The following is a 22206-nucleotide window of genomic DNA, read 5'->3' as shown; positions in this document are numbered from 1 at the left end:
ATATTGTATTAAAGACAAAGAAAGTCAAGTGAAGGAGTAAAAATAACAATTCCCCTTAGGAATTACATGCAAGATTGCTTTGTAAAACAAACGAACCAGCCAAATGCTTTTCTCTGGAAAAGCAAAAGGCTGCCAATCTTGGTGAAAATACAACTATAAAAGGTTTTGGCCAAATATCAAAGAACATGTTTACAAAAGAGCCACATTCACTGTAATACTAACCATTCAAACATCACAATAGATTTCAGGAGAGAAGAGGATGCTACGTCAAACATCTGTTATCACGTTATTTTCTTCAGCTCCTCTGCACGGAAATTATATCTAGACCTTGTCCATCTTCCAAACCTTATTAGAGGTAAGTCAGATGTGGGCTGGAGGCTGCGTTGTTTTTACCGTGCCTTATACAGCATGATGACAGCCCATCATGTCCAAGACACATGGAAACGTTCACTTTTTAACAGGTTATATATAACCCAGCTGAAGAACTTCGCTGAGCAGAGTCAGCTGTCCAAACTGCACAGACATTGCATAGACACATCTGGAAAACAGCACAAAGCTTTCCCGGAGCCAGGCTGGGGCAGGAGCAATACCTTCTGCACCCAAGCAGGGCAGCCAACTTAGAGAAGTAAGAGTACATGCAGCACTCCAAGAGAGCTGGATTTACTGTGCCCACGTATCTTAAATGTAGTGTGCAGACATAATCGGTCCATCTTCCAAAAAATCACTGGACCAAGTAAGCACTGCATGTAACGTACTCAATTTCCTCTCAGGTTTCAGACACGGGGAGATTCAGCATCCAGAAACAGGCTCCCATAGAACAGCCTGTTCTCAAGAAGGACCCAAGAACCTGAGACACCTGGACTATCGTGACAGATTACAAATATTCCACAAGCTGTACAGCAGACACTTTTCATCAAAATTATTTATTTGGGGCAGGACAGACTGGGAGAAAAATGCAAGTCTGAAAATTAAATTATCAAGAAACACACTTCCATTCAAAAATCCTGATACCTATTCCATGGACAGATATTTGAGACTTAACATAAAGAACAGTAAAATTAATAGGACTATAAGCAAGGAAAATCCCCTCCCTCAGGGGAAAAAAAAAAAAAGAAAAGCCGAAAACAAAAAAAAGGCACATAAAAAAAAAAAACACAAACCCAAAAAAACCAACCCCCCACTTATTTATCTACTTTGGATTCATTGCAGGAACACATGCAGTGGAAATTAATTCATGCCTGTTTTGCCTGAATAAGTGCTGCAGACAATGAAGTTTAACACATTTAGTACGTAATGGATGTTGCCTTTTCTGTCCAGGAAGCAAATGTGAAGTTAGAGAAAGTGGGCTATGCTCCCTTCCTGGAGTCAACATATCTAGGGCTGGACATGCTCCAGAGATGTATTTCTTGGAACACCTGTACATGGAATATTTGACCAGTTCCAGGCCAAGGGATTTAAATGCACAGGGAATAAAAGGCAGTTTCCCCAAACTACCCACTGCTACTACTGCTTGTCAATGACTGGGTTTTGCAGATCTCCACTGTGAAGAAACATTGCATTACTGTGTAAATAATTTCATATCAGTGTGCCTCTGGATACTTCTATTCAGCATGAGCCAGCTTTCTTTTTGGACAATTAACTGCATCAGTAAGAATGCCTGATGTAGCTATGACTGATGAATACAGGATAGTAACAATGTTCATTTTTAACTGTTTGGGGTTTTTTTTCAGACTGCCACCTTTTATCCCTCCCCATGCTCTCAGGCATCAGGGCCTTGGGCAAGAAAAAGGTTTTTTTTAAACAGTGCAGGAAGAAAAGGTTACCTTGTTTACCAATAACTCTGGAGTACAAAGAACTACTTTGTCCTTGCAGAGGAGGCAGAGTAAAGGCAGTGTTTCTTAAGGGCTGAGGTTTCCAAGGCTGCTCTTGTTGATGTGAACGTGACCCAGAGGCATGTTTACAATCCCGGGAAGCAGGCAATGAAAAGGTGCTGGCTTTAGGGGCAAGGCAACTGCCTCTGCTCCCAGAGAGGACAGGATCCAGAGCTACAGCTACAGGATGTCTGAAAGGACAGGCAGAGGAGGAAGCTGTGTAGAAACTACCACCACAGAAGGCTTTGTGAGTAAAGAGATGGCCAACAGACAAGGGTTTGTGATCTTACTGCTGAGAAGGAGATACTTTTAAAATACTTAAATGTTTTTTATTGCACTTCATTAACATTTTAACACATCTGCAAGGCCACCCCATGTGGAATCACTCTGCTCTCTTTTTTTCCTTCCTACATGTTGAGGCTCAGTATTATTATTAAATAACTTCCATTCATGCATTTTCCATACAACCCACAGTAATGACTTACACTGATTCATAAGCAATGAAATTCAAAATCTTTCTATAAAGCGTTTCTTAATAGAATCATAGAATAGTTAACGTTGGAAAGGACCTTAAGATCATCTAGTTCCAACCGCCCTGGTTGGTGACACTGACTGGTCTGTAATTCCCTGGATCATCCATTCTTCCCTTCTTGAAAATGGGGGTTATATTTCCCTTTTTCCAGTCGTCGGGAACTTCACCTGACTGCCATGATTTTTCAAGTATGATGGACAGTGGCTTATCAACTTCATTTGGCAGCTCCTCCAGGACCTGCAGATGGATTTCATCAGGACCCATGGACTTGTGTACATTCAGGTTCTTAAGATGGTCTTGAACCAGATCCTCTTCTACAGTGGGCCTAGGGTCTCCATTCTCACAGTCCCTGTGTCTGCCTTCCAAGACTTGGGTGGTGTGGTCAGAGCATTTGCCAGGGAAGACCAAGAAATCATTAAGAACCTCAGCCTTCTCCAAATCCAGGGTAGCCAGTTCTCCTGATAGCTTCCGGAGAGGGTCCATGTTGTCCCTAGCCTGTCTTTTATTTGCAATGTAATTATAGAATCCCTTCCTGTTATCTTTCACATCCCTAGCCAAGTTTAATTCTAACTGGGCCTTAGCTTTCCTAACCTGGTCCCTAGCTTCCCGGACAACATCCCTGTATTCTTCCCAGGCTGCCTGTCCTTGATTCCACCTTTTATAAGCCTCTTTTTTCCTTCTAATTTTCCTCAGCAGCTCCTTATGCGTCGAAGGAGGTCTCCTGGCCCTCCTGCTGCACTTCCTTCTAGTTGGGATGCAACACTCCTGAGCTTGCAGTAGGTGATCCTTGAATATCAACCAACAGCCTTTGGCCCCACTGCCCTCTAGGGCTATATCCCATGGAACCTTACTAAGCAGGTTCCTGAAGAGTACCCAGACATAACTGATTTTGAAAACTTTCTGAAAACTGATGAAGTAGAACTATTTCTCCTGAAAAAAAAAAAGGCAAATAGGACAAAAAAAATCTGTACTGAAACAGGAACAGTATGATAAAAAAAAGTTACTTTCCTGAGGAATGAAAAGGAATGTAAGAGATGAGATGATCATAGTTATTACAGTAAGAAGACCTACCCATTATCTAGAGCTGAATTTAAGAATTTCATTGTTTCCATTTTTTTAAGATTTTAAATAATGACAATGGTTAATATGCCAGTAGACAGCTTACCCACCTATGTAACTCTGCTAAAAATAAATATTAGCTTCTTGAAAAGCATACAAGAAACCACTAGTCCTTTTCATAAGAAAACACAAACTTTACTTGACATTGACAAGGTGTTTCCTCTGGCATATACAACAATCACAAATACTAAGAGCCACTGGACTCTAGCACTGGAAATTAGTAAACTATCAGTTGTTATGCATGAGTTAAGAAAATGTAAGACTAAATGGCCTACCTTCACTGCCAAGAAGTTGAGGCCACTTTCATGAGCCAAAGCTTTTGCTATCATTGTTTTTGAGCATCCAGGAGGTCCATAAAGCAGCACACCTTTCGGAGGCTGAATCCCCATTCGGATGAAGGAGTCAGGATGTTTGAGAGGCCATTCAACTGCCTGCTTCAATTTAAGCTTGACGTCTTCCAGTCCTCCTATGTCTGACCAAGATACCTGCAAAACAGACCATTTTGCTGAATTCAGACAATGGAGCAAAACTATTTTTAAAAAATGCTCCGTAGAATGCATACTGGTTATTTCATGACATGTTTTTAACCAGTCACTTCTTCAAAAGTCCTTTTCCCTTTTTTAAGAAGCAATTATTAATAAAGTCACACAAAGCAAGAGGGTATTAGAATTGCTTTATGCTGGCGGATGTAAGCAAATATTTTGTATCTACTTCAAAGGTCAATAACAAAATATAGAAAAACAACAATAAAATGACAGCATGATCACACAGGCAGCAACACGGGGTGATCACTAGCAAAGTCTCTGCTCCATTCTCTTGGGATTTTTAATGTGATGCTGATGAAGAATTTGCAGATTACTTTGATGTCTTCCCTGAAGGAAAGGGCTTTTATGAGCTCAAGCTGGTTTTATTTATAGCTGCAGAGTAAGGCCCTGATCCCAGCTATTCCACTAAGCTGAAAAGGACTAAGTATTATGAGTTTTGGGGTAGTTTCTCCACTTGCCAGCACCTGCCACCATATAGGACTTGGGCAATGGAGATTTGACTAGAAGCTCGAGAACAAACAATTCTCCAATTAGACAAGTATCTAGAGAAAAAAAAAAAACAAACCAAAAACAACCATACACACACAAAAGCAACACTCAAGCCCAAATGCAGTTAAATTTGATCTGCTGAAGATTCAAGACAGGCTTGGCAGGCATACATCAGGACAGAACTAATATGTCCTACCCAAGAGAGCAGAGAGATCTAAAACCTGATACACCTCTCCCCACATCGCTGTCAACAAGCCTGACCGAGACTTCCCCTCACATCCCCCAGCTGGCTCTTCGTCCTGTCACCATACATTCCTGTCCATTTCAAATATTAAACATGTCAAAACACAGCTAAATCAAATGATCTTCTGCCTTAAAACACTCTTCAAAAAATTTGCTAGACATAAATCACCCTTCAGCTCTGGGAAGTCACTACACTTGAAAGGCAAGCAGAGTATTACTAGAAGGCGATTTATCACATTCCTCCTGACTTGAAAACTGGGGTCACTCCTTGCTTGTCCCTATTGCTATTTTCCTGATGCTAGTATAGAGTGGAAACTAATAGTAGATATTCCCTTAAAGAGGCAATTCAGTCTGCTATTGAAGTGGAAGTAAAAGAGCATTTGGATGTGGTGCAAGCACTTTTGTGTAAGTTGAAGCAAACCAAATAAAACTTCTCCATTGTCAGTCTGTCACAGAGAATAAGATTACAAAGACAGCAGAGAGCACGCAGCAGAGATCAACATGCATGGATCAACCCCTCAGAAATACTCAGAGTTTAAAAGCTAACTGGCCTTTCTGCTGTCTGCAGAACATCATCTCTCTTGGACCAAGAATATGTTACAGGAGCTCTAGAAAAAAGACAAACTAAACTCTTTTTCTTAGTGGCCAACAGCTTCTGGCTCTTAAATAATTACTTTACAAACCAGGGGAAGCATGAAATATGTAGAGCTGATCACCACTGCTTACTAAGAAGAATCTGAGAGCAGAAGGACCAGCAAAGGCAAGATTCTGGTCAAGTCCTGAAGTCCTAAACAAAACTCCCCTCTACACCCTTTTCAAAAGGACAGAGATGGAGGAGGAAGGGGGAAACCACCAATGATACAACATTCAAAAGAATTCTTTTAGATTTATGAAAGCTTGGAAGAACCAGGTGGACTGCTTTTGCACACAAATCCTCAAGTAACTTCCTGACTGCCATTAACATAAATTCTAGTGAACACATTCAGACAGCCAGCTACACTTCTTTCAAATGCACACCAATGCAAAGGAAAGATCTTGTAACATAAGCAATGAAGTCTGATATTCTGTCACTGCAGAAGTGGTTTTAAAGACAAGCCTTGGGGCTGAGCTTACATATACAAAGACCTCTGCTACGGTGTGCAAGACACCAAGATTTAAATACTGATGTAATAATCTTCACCTCTCCCCAGGTCAACAGAGCTCAGAATACAGTGCAGAGCAGTAACTCCTCTGAGGTCGCTAAGCAGCAGCAGCAGCAGCAAAGAAATAAATCAGACATGCAAAGGACGTCTCATCCAGAACCTTCTGGCTGCAGAGACACAAATCTGAGTGTTGAATTACAGCATCAGCTGAGTGGAACAAGCAAGCAAAACCATCGCACTCTACAAAAATTTCAGAAAGACCCATAGGAGAGGGAAGAAAGGCAACTACAGAGAAACTCTCTGAAGAATTGAATATTAACTTCCTGATTTATAATGTGAATCCCCTCTCTCCTAAATCCCTGCTGCAGAAAAAAGCAGCCATCAAAAAAGGTTGTAATGCATAGTAAAGCTCAAGAAAGGTTCTGTACAAACAGAAAGCAAGATGCTACATGGAACCAGGCAGTGAGTATTCTGCATTTGCCTTGGTTGTACACAGCAATGCGGACACTAGTAGAAGGACAAAAAAAAGGCAGAAAGAAGGAAAACAACAACAACAAAAAAAAGCATGCGGTGGCAATTCTGCCTCCAACAACTCCTCCTGCACACACACTTTCACTCTGTTGCCACTAATTCATTCCATTGTGGCTGTTTATCCCACTAGAAATTTTGAATATGCATTAGGTAAAAGGAAGAAAGAGCCCAATTTCTGTCAATGACAAATCCCCTAATAACTAGGTTGTTATGGAGCACTTTTCAGAAGCAGACTGCAAAGCATTCTACACAGACTATCAAATACCCTCAAACACCAAGAAGCAATATGCTTAAGGCCACCCAAGCAAGTGATTTAAAATATATGTCCTTGTTCCTTAGGTACTACCTCAAGTACGGGTATAACAAGAGGTTTTCCCAGGTTTTAAGTAAGACAAAAGACTGCAAGAGACAATATAGCCCTCTAGCCTTCCAAGCAGCCAAGTTACTAGCACTCAATTCTACGACCTAATAAGCAAAGATTGATTAGGAAATTAAGTTTCTGTACACCCTACTCCAAGTGCTGAAGATTTCAGTGAACAAGGTCTGTGCTGATGAAAATTTGTAGTGTCTGATAAAACAAGTAATTATTTTCATTCAGTAACAGAGATGATACCAGCTTCAAAAAAATCCAACAGCAGTAAATGACAAAGGTATCATAAGGGAAGAGGTTCTTCAAAGCCCATTTACTTGTGGCTTTATTTAGAAGTTACTTTGAATTTTTTTCATTCAGTTGACACATGGCTAGTGCAAAGTAATGAAATGTGAAAAAAATAAAGCAAAACAAACCACCTTCTGAAAAGCAGAGTTAAAAATCACAGAAGTCTCAGTTTAAATCAGCACATACATCAACAGTTTTACTTGTAACTAACTGCATCACCCAGAAGTTCTACCCTCACCCAGGTGCGGCCAAGCAAATAACATAACTGTAATAAAGAGCAATAAAGCTGATACTACGAATTAGTGTAGCTCAGACTTCTGTCTTCTGGGGAAAACCAAATTAATCTCATAGATGATCATTTAGTGTTTGAAGTTGATTTTAACAAGGACTTTTTAGAAGACAAAGAGTGTTAAGGAAAGACTTCAAAACATGAAGGAATGTCACTCTTGATTTTCTAACAAATATGCCTACACAATCAGCTGTGTAGCTGGATAGCTTCTGGGGCAAGGAGAGCAAGGAAAGACAAGCCTATCCTGACAGACGAAGTATCTGGACATTAACCAATACCGGATGACTGCACAAAGATACACTAGACAGGGAAAACAAAACCAAATCAAACCACAAGTGTTAGGTTTCCTGAAGAAAAAGAAACAGAAAAAGCGAACCAAATAGGAGTCCAGCTTTCATTTCCTGCACACCAGGCTATATTTTTTACATTTTGATAAGAATGCAACAAAAGGTGTAAGTAAGGCAGTTTCTGTTGATAAGAAACTACTGCAGAGCATAGAAGTAAGTATCACAGTACACCATGGCCTACAGCCAACTAAGTGTTTTACGGGTAAAAGGCCCAAGTCTGTGGACTGGAAGCACTGAAAAGCTTCCAGTCACACTGAAAAGCACTTCCAGTTCTCAGTGGAAGCACTGAAAAGAGGGGTAAATTAGTAAAGAGGAAGAACTTCCTATAGAAATTGAGACTACAAGTGTCAGTTCTATGGCAAGCAAGTAATGTTTCCCACAGGTTTTGCAGAAGCAGACATTCAAGCACAATATTAAATAGCAAAGCAGCCTAGGACACAGTATCATCAGCACAAAATGATGCAACTGATTAATGGCTCTGCAGTTGCACTTATTTGGCTTCTTAGATACCTAGTTTCTATTGAAAACAAGTACTCCAGCATCAAATTATTTGCAAATGTTAGGGCAATCAAACACACAGTTTCAACCAGAGCACTTCAATACACAACTTCAGAGAAGCTAAAATAAATCTGTAAAATTTGAGACATACCTAATAATCAATATGAGAAGCATGCAATGCAAAACGTTGCATATTCCTCTCAAAAAAAAAAAAAGCTATCCAAGGAATTAGAAGCTGCATGACACTGTCTGCTACAATCTGTACTGAAAATAACAAATCAACCAATTAAATTCTCTGGTTTAATGCACTAGTTAAATACCAGTACATTAAATACAAAGTGCCTGCCACTCAAGTCACTAACAATCAGGTGAGAATAAGGCATATTTATTTGTTAATAAAGAGCAAATTACACTAGTCTAAGTTTAATAAAAATTATAAATAGATTTTTTATTATTATTTCTTTTTGCTTGTGCATGTCTATAAAACACAGAGTGGTCAACTTTTAAAACAGCTACACTGTACTAAAGTACATGAATGAGTTTCAGGTGTCTGCAAGTGTTCCTGCAGCACATCCCAAATTCCCAACGAAGAGCCCTACCAGGGGCTTGGATTCCTGTTGCTTGCTTCCCCTGCTCTGCCATCCTGACCACCCAGCTACAGCAGAACCAAGTTCTTTTAACGAACCCATGGACTTGAACTGATGTAGGGCACATCAGCTCCCTGCCTTAAATACAAATGGTAATGGAGTAATTAGCCTTGAGGGTGATGGCTGTGTTACAATGCTGGATTTACATGACTGTGACATTCTTCAACAGTGTATCAGCATTTCCAGAAATTCGGCCTGCTTCTTAGCATGCACAGGTACCTTAATTTTGGTAAGCTGGCAGCTCTGCAGCCTAAAATCATAGTTAAACTGAATTCCAGCACTTCCTTTGGTAGGTGATATAGGAGCATGCAAAATCCGTTGCATCTGGTACTTGTGGTTCCACTTTAAACTCACCCCAGGCACCAAAAAGTTGGGCCTGAACTTTACCCTCTATCTTCACAGAATATGCATTATCCTGTAAAAATGCAGGTCCTGTCAGCACAGAAGTAATCTTGCACTATGCTGTTATCTTTCCTTCAATAACAGAAGGAATTTCAGTAGTATTCTAGTGACTCAGCTGGTGTTTAACAAATTAAAAACCAGACAATCAAGGAAGCCACCAGCAGGATGGTTTAGTGGACAAGTCGCCTGAGTAGTAGGTTGACCTGGATTCTGAAACAATTCCCTGCAGTACCTCAAGGCTTGGCTTCTATCTGTCTTTAGTGTGCTGTTTAGCAGCGCTCCATCTGGCTCCAAACAGGTTGGTATGTCTAAAAGACACAGTACAGTTATAATGACGTCAGCCCAAGAGCCAACAGCACAATAAGCAACGAGAGAATTAGTAACTCTGTTCTCAGCAGAACTACTTAGCCCTTGCAGATATTGAAGCCACTACACAATTTCCAGGAAAAGCCATCTGGGGCCAACCCCAGCATTTCCACCCAGCACTTCACTACACAGTTACAGTTCTTAACAACTCAAGTGTGATATCCGAGCTGGCTGCATGCAGCATCCTGTTTGCAGATTTTACTTCCCATTCTTATAGTTTTGGAATAAGTGTCTACAGTTGTGCAATCTAATTCCCAGATGACTCATCTTCATGCAATGAGGCGTAAATGTTTTCTTCTAGGGCTTGGGAGGCTGCTGAGAAACACCAACACAATCACTTGCAGAGTCAAGATTTAGTAAGATTAAATACATTTTCTTTTGCTGAATATTCTTAAGCCAGATCAGTCATCTTAAACCAGATCAATTCCCCAGCCCAATTTATGTTGGTTTTGCTACTGAGCTGCCATAACACCTAACTGAGAAGGCAGAGAGCAGGGTAAAGATGAGCCAAAGGAACTGTTCATATAATGCCAGCCCCTGACTGGTAACCACTTAGCAGTGATAAGCTACCTACAGTATGTAATTCTGCCCTCAACTACAATCACATAATGCCACTGAAGAGGCTCAGGTCACAGCAGTATGAACTGCATGTAGATTTAATCAGTGTTACAAAAAAAAAAAAAAAAATAAAAAATCATAGCAATCAATCTCTCCACATCTTTGTTTCAATACACATTGGTTACAAATGCTAGCAGTTGGTTTCTGCTTATGTCTGCTTTACAAAAGGCTTCAGCTTTCACCACTGTTCAGGATCTGCTTTCAGCAGACATCTGAAGATTTTTACCCCATTAACCCACTCAGTATATAAAACTACTAATAGAAGATACACTCCTGCATTACCAACTCTTCCTAAAGCATTAGGAACTTTTATCTTCTGTAAACAGGTCTTCAAAATTATAATTAAACAAATAAGCAAACAAAAAGATGACACACAACATTTATTGGTAACTTGAGGATTCCTCTTCACAGAATTACTCTTTTGGTAAGGCATTTAAATGCCTAACTGCAACTCCTAACATGGCTTTCACAATGTTGCTAGCATATTGCCAGAAAAAGACTTACTTTTGGCACATCAACTGCCACCTCTCTCATGGCGCTGGGCCTGACATCATTCATCCCCTGTAGGAAGTCATTGAAAGCAATCATCACTGACCCAGCCACCTCGTTGTCTAATACATTAGGTCTTTTCCCCAGTGCTCTCCGCAATGCGTACAAACCTATTAAAAACAGAAAAAAATGGAAATATGTATACTTCCTCTTGGTTCTCTCACAAACAGACAGTGTACAACATACAAACACAACAGCACTGGAAAGAAAATTCTGTTCAAAAGAATGTATCAGTGCTGGGCCTTAAGTAGGTCAAAGAACAGGTGAGACACTTCTGATGAGAGCACAAGAAAAGGGGTATTTAATGACCACAGATAGAATATAAACTAAACCTGTTCCAAAAGACAGAATTAAACAGCCATGACCTTCCCAGAGATGAAGCTAACAGGACAAAACCTCCAAAGGTCACACATTGATCCAAACACATTTCTAAAGCACAGAGGAAGAAGGATATATTCAAGGCAAACATTAATAAGACATTTGCAAGCTTGTCCATTCCTCTATTAGTAGGACTGCATTTTCCTAGCTGCTCTTAAAAACAAACTGATGAGATTTCTTTTACTTTCATTGGAACCCTATTTTGCTATTCAGTAAGACGCCAGACACCCATATTTTTCTTGATATGCAAGAAACATTCCCTGCAACACTCAACAGCTCTTCATTCCCTTCAGTGATCGTATGATTCAAACAGAAGCAGAGCTTCTACCTTCTCCTTTGTTTGGCCAAATCCCCTGCATACAATACCTATAAAGCTTGATACTAATTCCTAGCTTCCCCCTTTAATTCTATCCTCCAAAACCTGCACAAGTCCCACCCATCAATATACCAGTACTCCTCGGGCAGGACCAAGCAGTACCATCTGCAGTACCCAAGCATTCCTCAGAGAGAGCAACTACTGCCCCTGTTGTGTAAGATGCCCAGAAGCATCATGGTGTTCCTGCTATATAATCATGCCTTTTAAGGTCTAATATAATTTGGAGTTCTATTGCTTCTATTCCCAGCCCTGTTCTGTGAACTGAAACTGTCAAATACGTCATTTAGTATACTATTGCATGATGAGTATAATCTTATATACAGGTAAACACACATGTAATATCTGTTGGCACGTGTTACAAAAAAAAAGAAAAAAAAATGAGGCAGTATTAAACCAATGCATCTTGCATGATCACACAAAGATAAACCTTTGCTATATTTAACTAATCAAAACATCAATTAGTGCTACATGAAAGGACAATAACACGGATAAGCTACTTCTGAAAACAGAACTGGTTTTAACTTCCAGCAGATATTTTCTACAGAGGCCCCGGCAGATGCAAACATGTAAAGTTTCTGACAGTGACAGGAATTCTGAGTTTTTGACAATATATACAATGTGTGAAGAGATGTAATATCTCCCCTGTGAAGCAGTACAGCTGGTGTTTCTCCAGAAACTGCCAATTATGGCAGAGTCCGAGCACCTGCATTCAATACCCAGGCTCTTAATACAATAATGGAGAGGGGAAGGGTGAAGTTTGTAATTCAGGTTTCCCCTTGCACCGAATATCCAGAACTAATAAGACATAATAAAAGCATTTCAAGAGGCCAAGGAATGAAATGAAAATCTGGTCACCAGAGGACAAGTATAAAACATAACTGACTCATTTTAACCATCCTGACAATTTTCATGTTATTCCTCCCCCCACCCTTCCTTTCTTAGAAAGAGTTCCTTTTAGGCAAACAAAAACTTACACAAGGCAACACAGATGTATCCCCACCCACATTTAAAATTTGCATCCAAGCAAATAACAAACTGGGTATCTTTATTCTAGTGCCACTGCAGTTAATACTTTGGGGCTGGGAGCAGGTATTGGGGTTGACTCCTACAGGTCCTTTTAGATGAAGTCAATTCACTCCACTTAAAAAAAAAAGAAAAAGAATAAATAGCATATTATGAAATTAAGTCATAGAGAAAGCAAGCAACTAGTAAAGAACTCTGCTCATTTCTACACATATCTGCTCCATTGCTCCATCACGCACCAGTCTCATTTGATCCCTTTTAATGGTGTTGTGGTTATCCTTTTTTTTTCATGACACGAGGAATTCTTAAAAACAAGCAAGTTTATTTTGAAAATTGAGAGACAACAGGACATAAAAATGCCTAAGGAGAATTCCACTTTTAAGGACCATTACTGCCAGGGCTACCAGGAGTACAAGTGAAATTTCAGTCCTCAGCAGTGGGTTTAAGGTGCAACAGCCTTGATCCAGAACAGGAATAAAGAGGTCACAGCTTTCAAACAAAGCCTGAATTGATTTTAGCATGTGCACGCACATGCCACTGCACAGGTCAGCATTTAATTGAAACAATGTTTTACATTAAAACAATAATAAAAAACAGATTGAAAAAGAAAGCATGATTTTTCCTGTTTCCTCCTGTTATCATAATCATTCTTTCCTGCATTTCAGATTGACCTCTAACCCGGGGCAGGGAGAAGGAGGAGGGAGTGGGGAGGAAAGAGGGAGGTGGGAAGTCTCAGTAATAGGATACAGGCAGCAGCTTGCCAGAGGCAGAAAAACACATCCTTCCCTCAAGATGCTGAAAGATCCTTATTTAATGTAAGAAAAAGCAGGGTAGGCTGCAAAAGATGCTGCTAGAAGCAACACAGAGGCAAAGGAGGTGAAACACTACAGCAAAGCCAAGTTTATCAGTACTGGAGTTATAATGTATATAAACTGAAGATTCAGACACAGCACCTCAAAAAACACTGAGCATCTCAGCTGTCGGGTACTCTTCATGGGTATGTTCTGGTTTGAGTGTGTATCAGCGCTGTGAACTGTCTCTGAGCACAGCATTTGTTACAGCTCTGCTTGCTCATTTTCCAATGCTACTTCATTCTTCAGGATTCATGAATATCAATAGCCTTTTGGCAGTGACTGACCAGGCCCAGAAACATGCGGCTAGGTTTTCACTGTTTTATTCCAGCACAAGTCGTGTGTGAGGGGAGGAAGGATGCAAATATAGTCAGAGGGATAGTTCACACAGGCATGGGGTACCTATTTCTAGTAAAGGGATACAAGACTGGTCCCTAGGACTAGAGCCTTGGGCAACATGGTCTAGTGCGAGGCATTCCTGCCCGGCAGTGGGGCTGGAATGATCTTAAGGTCCTTTCCAACCCAAACCATTCTATGATTCTATGACTATGCTGTGCAGAGCAGAAACTTAACTCATAAGGCAGCCTCTGCAATAGTGAACAGCACTGATTCTCAGTAGGTCACAGATGGAAAATCCCTGTTTAAAAAAAAAAAAAAAAAAGAAAGAAAGAAAAGAAACAAACATAATAAATCATGCATGATTACAAACAATGGAAAATAATTTGTTCCAGTCGGGCAACTGTATGTTCTACCTCACTAATTCACCCTGTCTGTCTAGAACAGAGGAAACTAAGTGAATAGAGGGGAAAAAGCCAGCAGAACACCCTGTCCTGGTACAGATGATCCCTCTTTGGTATCAGGCTATGGTACCAGATCAGTAGCATTGCTTCCCTGAAAGATTTTATTGCTCATAGTTTAGCTAAGTATGGCACATTAGATCGTAATCACAATGTCTGACCCTAAAAATAGACTCTACAACGCTTAGACTTGCCAGTCTGTGTATAACTGTACACTACTGCAAATAATAGAAAGCATCCACTCAAAACAATGAACATATACACTTTAGGTTTCTGAAACGGAATACACAACACTTGAGGAAACAAACTGAACAAGACTGCTAGTCATGCACCTTTTACTGCCCATCAGCTACTTCCTCTGCAAATCCATCTTGTCTGGGCTTACCCTACCAGAATTCTAATAGCAGAATCTATAAGTAGCTTCAAAGAAATTGTAATTTTCTTGTAAGACTATTTACAAGAGGAAATGTTTTTTCTTTCACTGCTAATCTGACATTTCCTTCCCAAATTGTTAACAGCCATACCAAGAAGGCGCATACCATTTCTACCTGTGACAGTTGTAAGAAACAACATGATTCTCCCCTGCATGGCTGCAAGTGGAATGCTCAACAGCATATGGAAAGATTTCAGCTTCCTAATGACACCAGATAGGGCATCTTCCTCTACTTCCAGATCTTTACATTCTATACTTCAAGTTTTATGCATAGGAAAAGCATTTTGTATATCTTAAAATCAATTTTGAACTTTATAAACCGTAAGAACCGTGTACTTGACTTCACAGGCAATGCACACAAAAGTTGTTCCACTGTTTGGCTTGGGGTTTTAGTTTAGTTTGATTGATTGTTTTGTGGTGTTTTTTGGTTTGGTGTCGTCCCCACCCCCACCCCGTACGTATATGGGAAAATCCCTGAAGAACTTTCATTTCCTGTTCGCACATAAAAGATAATGCCCTTAAATCCCTTGTAACCGTAACATTGCAAATTCACTCACCCAACCTGAACACTAACCTACTGTAGGGAGTACGTTCACAATTTATAGTCCTTCATGAAGAGCTCTGGCATTTGCTGGAACATGTCTATGGAGCAGACCAAAAGTTGTCGAGAGGTATGACAGCGGAGGGAAAGGAAGGAAGGAAGGAGGAACTGTATTTTCAAAACTTATTTCACACAGGAAACAGTTTAGTCCCAGATCAGGTACACACACATCATTTATCCTAAGACAATGACAATGGAAGGAAATAAGGAATACCAGACTGCCTGTTTGTAGCCTGCTCTCATACATAAATGTAGCTAAGCTAAGGTTTGCCATACATATGTTAGAAGAAAAATAAGGACTGCCAGGCTACCAGAACAGCAAGGAGAGAAAGACAAGAAGCAATGGTTAGTGGCTAAGTATCAGTCTAATTGTAATTAAGAACACTGTCAAGTCAGAATACAGCAAAAGGTGAAGTCAGAAGATCTACAGGAACTTTGCCTGAAAACAATGACGCTCTGTCCCCAATAGTGGCTATTCATTCTACATACAAATGCCTACTGCTGATTTTGCTCCTGCAGAACTAACACAGACATACAAATCAAGCCACATTTCACCAGAAGATCTTTTATTGATTAAGCAAAAGAACTAAGACTGCTTTCAAATCCTAAGTTCGTCATTATATATTCCAGGAAGACATTTTACCTGGAGCCTGACAGGGAGTCAGAATTCTAAAACTGAGCTCTTCTATAGCGCCATTTTTTACACCAATGGCTTGTCTGAAGTATAGCTGATGCAACCTTATGCAGAAAAAAAGGCAGAGCTCTGAAAACAGTATTTGTTTTTACTCAGATACTGAGAAAGTTTGCCACCTTGTAACTTGAAGATGAACATCTACTCTAAACAGTTCTTTTCTAAAGTTTCTTTTCTAGTTCGGATCTTTCTACAGCCAGCAGAGCAAGATAGAGGGAGATAAATCATATCATGTTCAGTCCCTCCCTATATACTAAGAGGGGAACAAAACTCCTACAGTTTTTAGTAGAAAAAGGGAAGAATTGTGTTTCAAATACATCTGAAATGGAGTCTATTACCATTGCTGATCCAAGTTACATTTGAAACCAGATTCAGCACAAAAGCTGAAAAAAATGCACACCAATTGCTTCACAGAGATAGCACTGTACTTGAGGTCTAGATGTTCTCATATTATGGTCACTCAAAGAATGTAAGAGCAAGACAACTGATCAAACAGAATCTGGAGAGAACCATGGAGAGAAGCATTAGCCAAAATTCAAAAAATATCTGAATTTAGAAACACAACTGCATCAAATGAAATTCTGCATAAAACAAGACAAAATGGCATAAATGAGTATCATGGAAAAAAAACCAAACAACAAACAACAAAACAAAAACAATCACCAAACTCCAGAACACAGAACAAATAGAGAAACAATTGCCTTTCCAAAATTCAAAGTGTTACTAAAGGATCCTTAAAATTTAATGCACCTTTCAAACAAGTAATTTGCCAAAAAGTATGTTTGTATCTTGGAAAAAAAAAAACAAACAGTTTTATTCCAAATATGTAAGTCAAATTAATAACCAGATCTTGCTCCTGAATCAGAAAATGGAGTAACCGTCTGCACCATGAGGATCCAAGTCTCAATCACTTGCAACAATTTAATGTCAGGTTACTGGAGTACTGCATGAACATTAATGCTGTTAGTAGGAGAAAAACACCACGGTGCTTGTGTGCAGGTCAGCAGTAACAGTGAACATGGTTATCCTATTTCAGCTGGCAGGAGGTAGAAAATTAGAAAAGACATGATGGGAGAGGAAGAACGAAGTGTGTGAACCTGTGGAATACCTTTCAGTCAGCAAAACACCAGTTAACATGAACGACTCTGTGCACAGCAAGAATAAAGTCCACAGTTTTGCCAAACCCTTCTAAGAGATTAAAGGTCAGGAAGTTGTTTTCAGTTCTTAAATCTGTAAAACCTTCAAAGTTAACACAGGGGAGCAAGCAGCTCAGGTCACTGTAGGGGAAAAAAAAACAAAAACAAAAAACTAACACCAAACCCACAGGACAATTTGAATGATTAAGTAGACTGTAGAGTGTCTTCAAAAATCAGTTTCATCTTGGTTAAATCATTTTCATTCATTCAAAGGTGCTAGACAGACAGCTGAGGATTTCTTCCATTGCTATAGAAGAATAACATTGCCTGGCAAACAGCTCTCATCCAGCTTTGCATCCAGAGATCCGAAACCCCCATGAGACACAAACCCTGATAAGTAGAATAGTGACTAGCACACCACTTACGTCAATGCGACTTAGAGCTGGGTTACCAACGCCCTGTTGACTCCCAGGTCCAGAAAATAAACAGGAACCAAACAGAACTGTCTGTTCCCACCACATCTTGGCCAGTGACCCAGCCCGAGGCGGTATCCACCCTGAATTTATTCCATTCTTAAGCAAAGTGACATAATGCTAAATTTTCAGGATCTGCAAGCTGAGGAATGACGTTCTGACTGCCATTGCATAGCCAACCAGTCTGCACAGATAGGGCTGCACCAAGAAGGCTACTCTGGTGTCTTGCACCCCCTCACTCTTCAATCCAGACAACTTGTTTTGGGGTGGACCCTCACACTCATTCAAGCATAGAGGTTTCTATATGCACACATGAATAGTATAATTTCTTCTGTATCACTCAAGTTTCAGGAGCAAGAACATGATGTCTCTCTGTCATGAAAGTTATTTCAAAATGTTAATGACAGTTATTGATCAACTCTTCTGAATATATTCTTTATTTCCTGCTTATATAAATATAGCAGGTAGAATGGGATGCACTTAAAACAGATTATTAAATAGCCAACCCTCAACGGTGTATATGAAGTCAGCAATCCCATCATCCAACTAAATGCAAGCCAGTTTCAGATAAAAAGTTAAATTTAGTTATGATGAAAACAAAAAGTTCACATGCCCTGACTGCAGTTAAGTGCAGCATTCTCCACACTAAAACTAAAAACAAGTATCATTGCAAAAAAAAACAAAAAACCCAACCAACCAAAAAAAACCACACACTCCCCCCCCCAAAAAAAAACAAACCAAAACACACAACCTAATGGGCCCAAGATTTTATATAAGGAAAAATAACTAAAAAGAAACTTAACATGCACCAGTGTCTCTTCAGAGAGGCAAACAGAGCAAGACTTTTTCCTCTCTGAATACAAAGACAGTTGCACTAATGAAACACCTCTGCACTAAGCATATGCAAAAGACACAGGGGGTTAAAAAAAAAAAAAAAGAGAGATTCAGAAATTTTGCAATCACATCAGAATGACATCAAACTAAAGTAAAAGGGTGATGATCTAACCCTATGCAGCTAAAATAACACATTTTTTGTGGAATCTTAGGAAAGTTAGTTGAACTACTTTAAATGTCTAAGAGAGTAATTCTAAAACAAATTTGAGCTTGTTTTTGCCCAACAGGATGTTGGGTGAAGGGCATCCTAACAGAGAGGGCCAAGGGATCCCCCAGACAAGAATAAGGGCAACACACTCCACCCAGTCTCAAGCATACTCGTTCAAGCTGCTCAGCAGCATCCACATGTAGCCTCTACTGCACAAAAGCAATCATTCCGAGTGAGCGCTCTAAGAAAGAACAAGAAAAACATATGCTCCAGTCCGAGTCCAAAAAAGCCACATTGCTTGCTATGTGTGTGTACAAGCAAGGATGCATTTGTTCACAACCTGTTAAGACAGCAAACTAGGTCAGCTGCTTCGGGTTAAAAACAGCTTCTCCATTAAGGACCCAACTTTAAATCTACAGAACATAGCACTAACTTAAAACTCATGAATGCTGAACATCAACACAGTGTCAGAAAACTCAACTGTTCCAGTCAAAAAACTCAATTTGTAGCTTTACTTCTGTATTGTGTCTGAACGTTTCACTGTTTCTCAAAATCCAGTGTTCTGCTATTTCTGCAAAAATCTCTCCATAACAAAACATCTTTTGGTATTGACCATCTGACTGTATTTGTTATTCATATTCCTGTCCAAAAAAATACATTTTCTACATCACCTTTTCATAAAAAGGCAAGTGACCTTTCTCACCTCATTCTGAATATCCAATGGGAACCACTATTCAGTTAGAGAATGCAAAAGCAGATTGCTTGCAGCAGCATGGTTTCAATCTTTTTCCATGCTACAAAATGGGGGGGGGGGAACGACACGACACAACAACCAAACAAACCACAACATAGATATGGTATTTCCAGTCACTTTCCATACAGGAATAAAAAACCTATAGCATGTCAAGCACTGCTTTCCCTTAAAATCTGTAACTGCAATCAGTTAATTTGAAAACAAGCTAAAAAACAATTCCACTGTCTTGGTTGTCAACTGCCTTTGTCAATATCTACACTTTCAACAGTGTCTCAGCCAACATTCCTACATTTAGGATTAAAGCCCAAGAAAAATATTTACATTTGTCGCACACCCTCCAGCAGAACTCAGGTCCAAATCATGTTGGGAAAGGTTCAGACTGAGTGTTTATGGCCTGAAGAAAGGGTAGATATTTTTGATGCCCTAACACTAGGCTGTTTCATCAAGACTGAGACTGAGCTGAAAAGGAGAGCTCGGATTTGAGATACAAGGCTGAGCAATCACATACTGAATACAGTGTTTGTCTAACTCAAACACCAGTCAGAGGCTGGTGCTCAGTGCACACAGAGATTCGCTGTTAATCACATTAGCCTAAAGGCCTCACGCTTCTTTGCAGGTGGCCAGGCTACCAAAACTGCAGAAGCTGGGGGAAAAAAAAACCAAACACATAAATCTAACAAAGAGACATTCCTGAGTTTCAGGAGAATTTACTTACCCATCAATTACAGGGAAAAACAAAACACCTAGGAGCCAGCCCTTCAACTGCCTAATTCTTTTATTGTTTTCTTTTTAATGTAAATGGATTGCACAAACTATTTTGGGGATCATAAAAGATATAGCAGGAAGTTTCTCAGCTGCAGGAAAAGCCGGGTAGAGTATCCCCTTAAATAACTTACACTTTCACACATCTAGTAGCTACATATAATCAATATACAGGGCTATAAATTAAGCAGCATAAGGACTCTCCATCCTAGCTGTGTTACTCATCAGAATGCAGGGGTAATAAAAGGACCAAATGAGTATCATAGACAATAAGATCTCAAAAAAAGAGGACTCTCAAATTATGAACATAAGACAACAGACCATTTCATATGTCTACACAAGCAGCTTCACAGATTCAGCAGAATAATCCTGATTTATACTGACTGAAGATTATCCTGGGTTTAGCAGTAGCAGTCAATTTTTATCCTTCTTGGTAGCTGGTGCAGCGCTGTGTTTGGACTTTCAGCCTGGGAACAGCGCTGATAATACCGATGTTTTCAGTTGTTGCTAAGTAATGTTTACCCTGACCAAGGACTTTGTGAGTCTCATGCTCTGCCAGGGAGGATGGGAAGCCAGGAGGAAAAAGAGACAGGACACCTGACCCAAGCTAGCTAAAGACGTATTCCATACCACAGCACGTCATGCCCGGAGGGGTAACTGGGAGTTACCCGGAAGGACACAGGGTCTCTTCTGGGTCAGACTCATTTTCAGCAGGTGGTATCGTATTCTCTTCCCTTGTTATTTTCTCTTATCATTGCTGTCGCTGGTGGTAGCGGTGGTGATTTGTGTTGTACATTTGTTGCTGGACTATTCCTGTCTCAACCAGTGGGAGTTGCATTCTCTCAGTTCTCCTCCCCATCCCTCTGGGAGTGGAGCGGAGCGGGGGAAGGAAAGAAAGAGGGAGGAAAAGGGGGGGAGTGAGTGAATGAGCTGGCTGGCTGGGTTTAAACGACGACAGTGTCTTATTTCCATAAGATTTTTTGTAACAGCCATTTCAAGCCACTGAAGAATTATAATCCAAAAGGCTAAGCAAGATGATACCTTTAACTGTGTTTACTGTATTATAACCAGGCAGTTTTAAAAAAAAACTTCAATGCAAACAAAGTGATTAGTGCTTCTTTCACAGAAGTTTCAAAGTTTTGGTGGTTGCAATGCAGCATCCTCACTGGAACCAAACAGATGTTATTGCAAGAGAGACCACTATTTAAACAAAGACGTTTGCTCTTCCTCTCTTCGTGATGCTACCTTATCACAGTCCAAGTGTTTTATAGCAGCACACTGAAATTATGTGTAATAAACAAGGATGTTCAAGATATATTCTAAGAATTATAAAGCAAATACTTCCTTTCTCTGTAAACAGTATGACTGAATCCACTACTTGAAGAAATCAAGCTATATTTATATTCACCCTCTTGAAATGCTACAGGCAGCCATAGAAGGCTAAGTTTATAATAAATTCCTATATTTGGAAACCTTGTTGCTAAGCATCTTCTAACATTCAGTACAGTTTATACCATTCATGTCCCTGCTACCTAATTGACATTTCATATGTTTAAAAAAAAAATAAAAAAAAAAAGCGCAGGGCTTATCTTTGCCATTAAATCAAAACTATTACATTTCTTAGGGAATTAATAAAAAGACTGTGTGGCAAATTAATTAAAGCAGAAGCAACAAGATCTCAGGGACATACAAACACGGGCAATATGAACAAGGATGTGGCAAAGTCCTTCTTCTAGACACCACCTCTGCTTGAGATAAAACAATTCAGAAGACAGCTCTTCACACTAAAAGGTAGTCTACTGAGTAACTTGGGACACAGAAGACCTCTCCCAGTTTTAAGAATATGACTCCTAGCTGCACACATAGCTAAGCCCTTGTCAAGAATTCTGTGCATGTGAATCCCTCAGAGGACACCCAAGTCCTCAAGAGTCTACCACAAGGAGCCTGGTGATGTGCACATGTCCAGCACCCATCAAAGTGCTTGCAGGTTTTCCATACTATGCTGCTAACCTACATGAATGTATGCAGTTAATTGTGGAAATG

At 39.9% G+C, this 22206-nt stretch overlaps 1 protein-coding gene across 20 annotated transcripts in view; it reads right to left on the bottom strand.

Annotated features, from left to right (window-relative positions):
* AFG2A (AFG2 AAA ATPase homolog A) overlaps positions 1-22206 on the bottom strand; it is a 226725-nt gene that overhangs the window by 186632 nt on the left and 17887 nt on the right. For all 20 annotated transcript variants that reach the window (XR_009965407.1, XM_062621656.1, XM_062621652.1 and 17 more), the window contains exons 10-11: positions 10802-10956; positions 3798-4007 (exon numbers count right to left, since the gene is read on the bottom strand). Coding sequence is in view for 19 of the 20 variants with exons in the window: in XM_062621656.1 (XP_062477640.1) it covers positions 3798-4007; positions 10802-10956 (365 nt within the window). In the remaining variant the exon portion in view is untranslated. The remainder of the gene's footprint in view (positions 1-3797; positions 4008-10801; positions 10957-22206) is intronic.

The sequence above is a fragment of the Pezoporus occidentalis genome, unplaced genomic scaffold, assembly GCF_034315485.1.
Source record: "Pezoporus occidentalis ecotype Australia unplaced genomic scaffold, CSIRO_AGI_Poc_V1 ctg230, whole genome shotgun sequence".
Classification (NCBI taxonomy): domain Eukaryota; kingdom Metazoa; phylum Chordata; class Aves; order Psittaciformes; family Psittacidae; genus Pezoporus; species Pezoporus occidentalis.
Note: the sequence above shows the minus strand (reverse complement) of the source record. Positions and strands in the feature narration are given on the sequence as shown.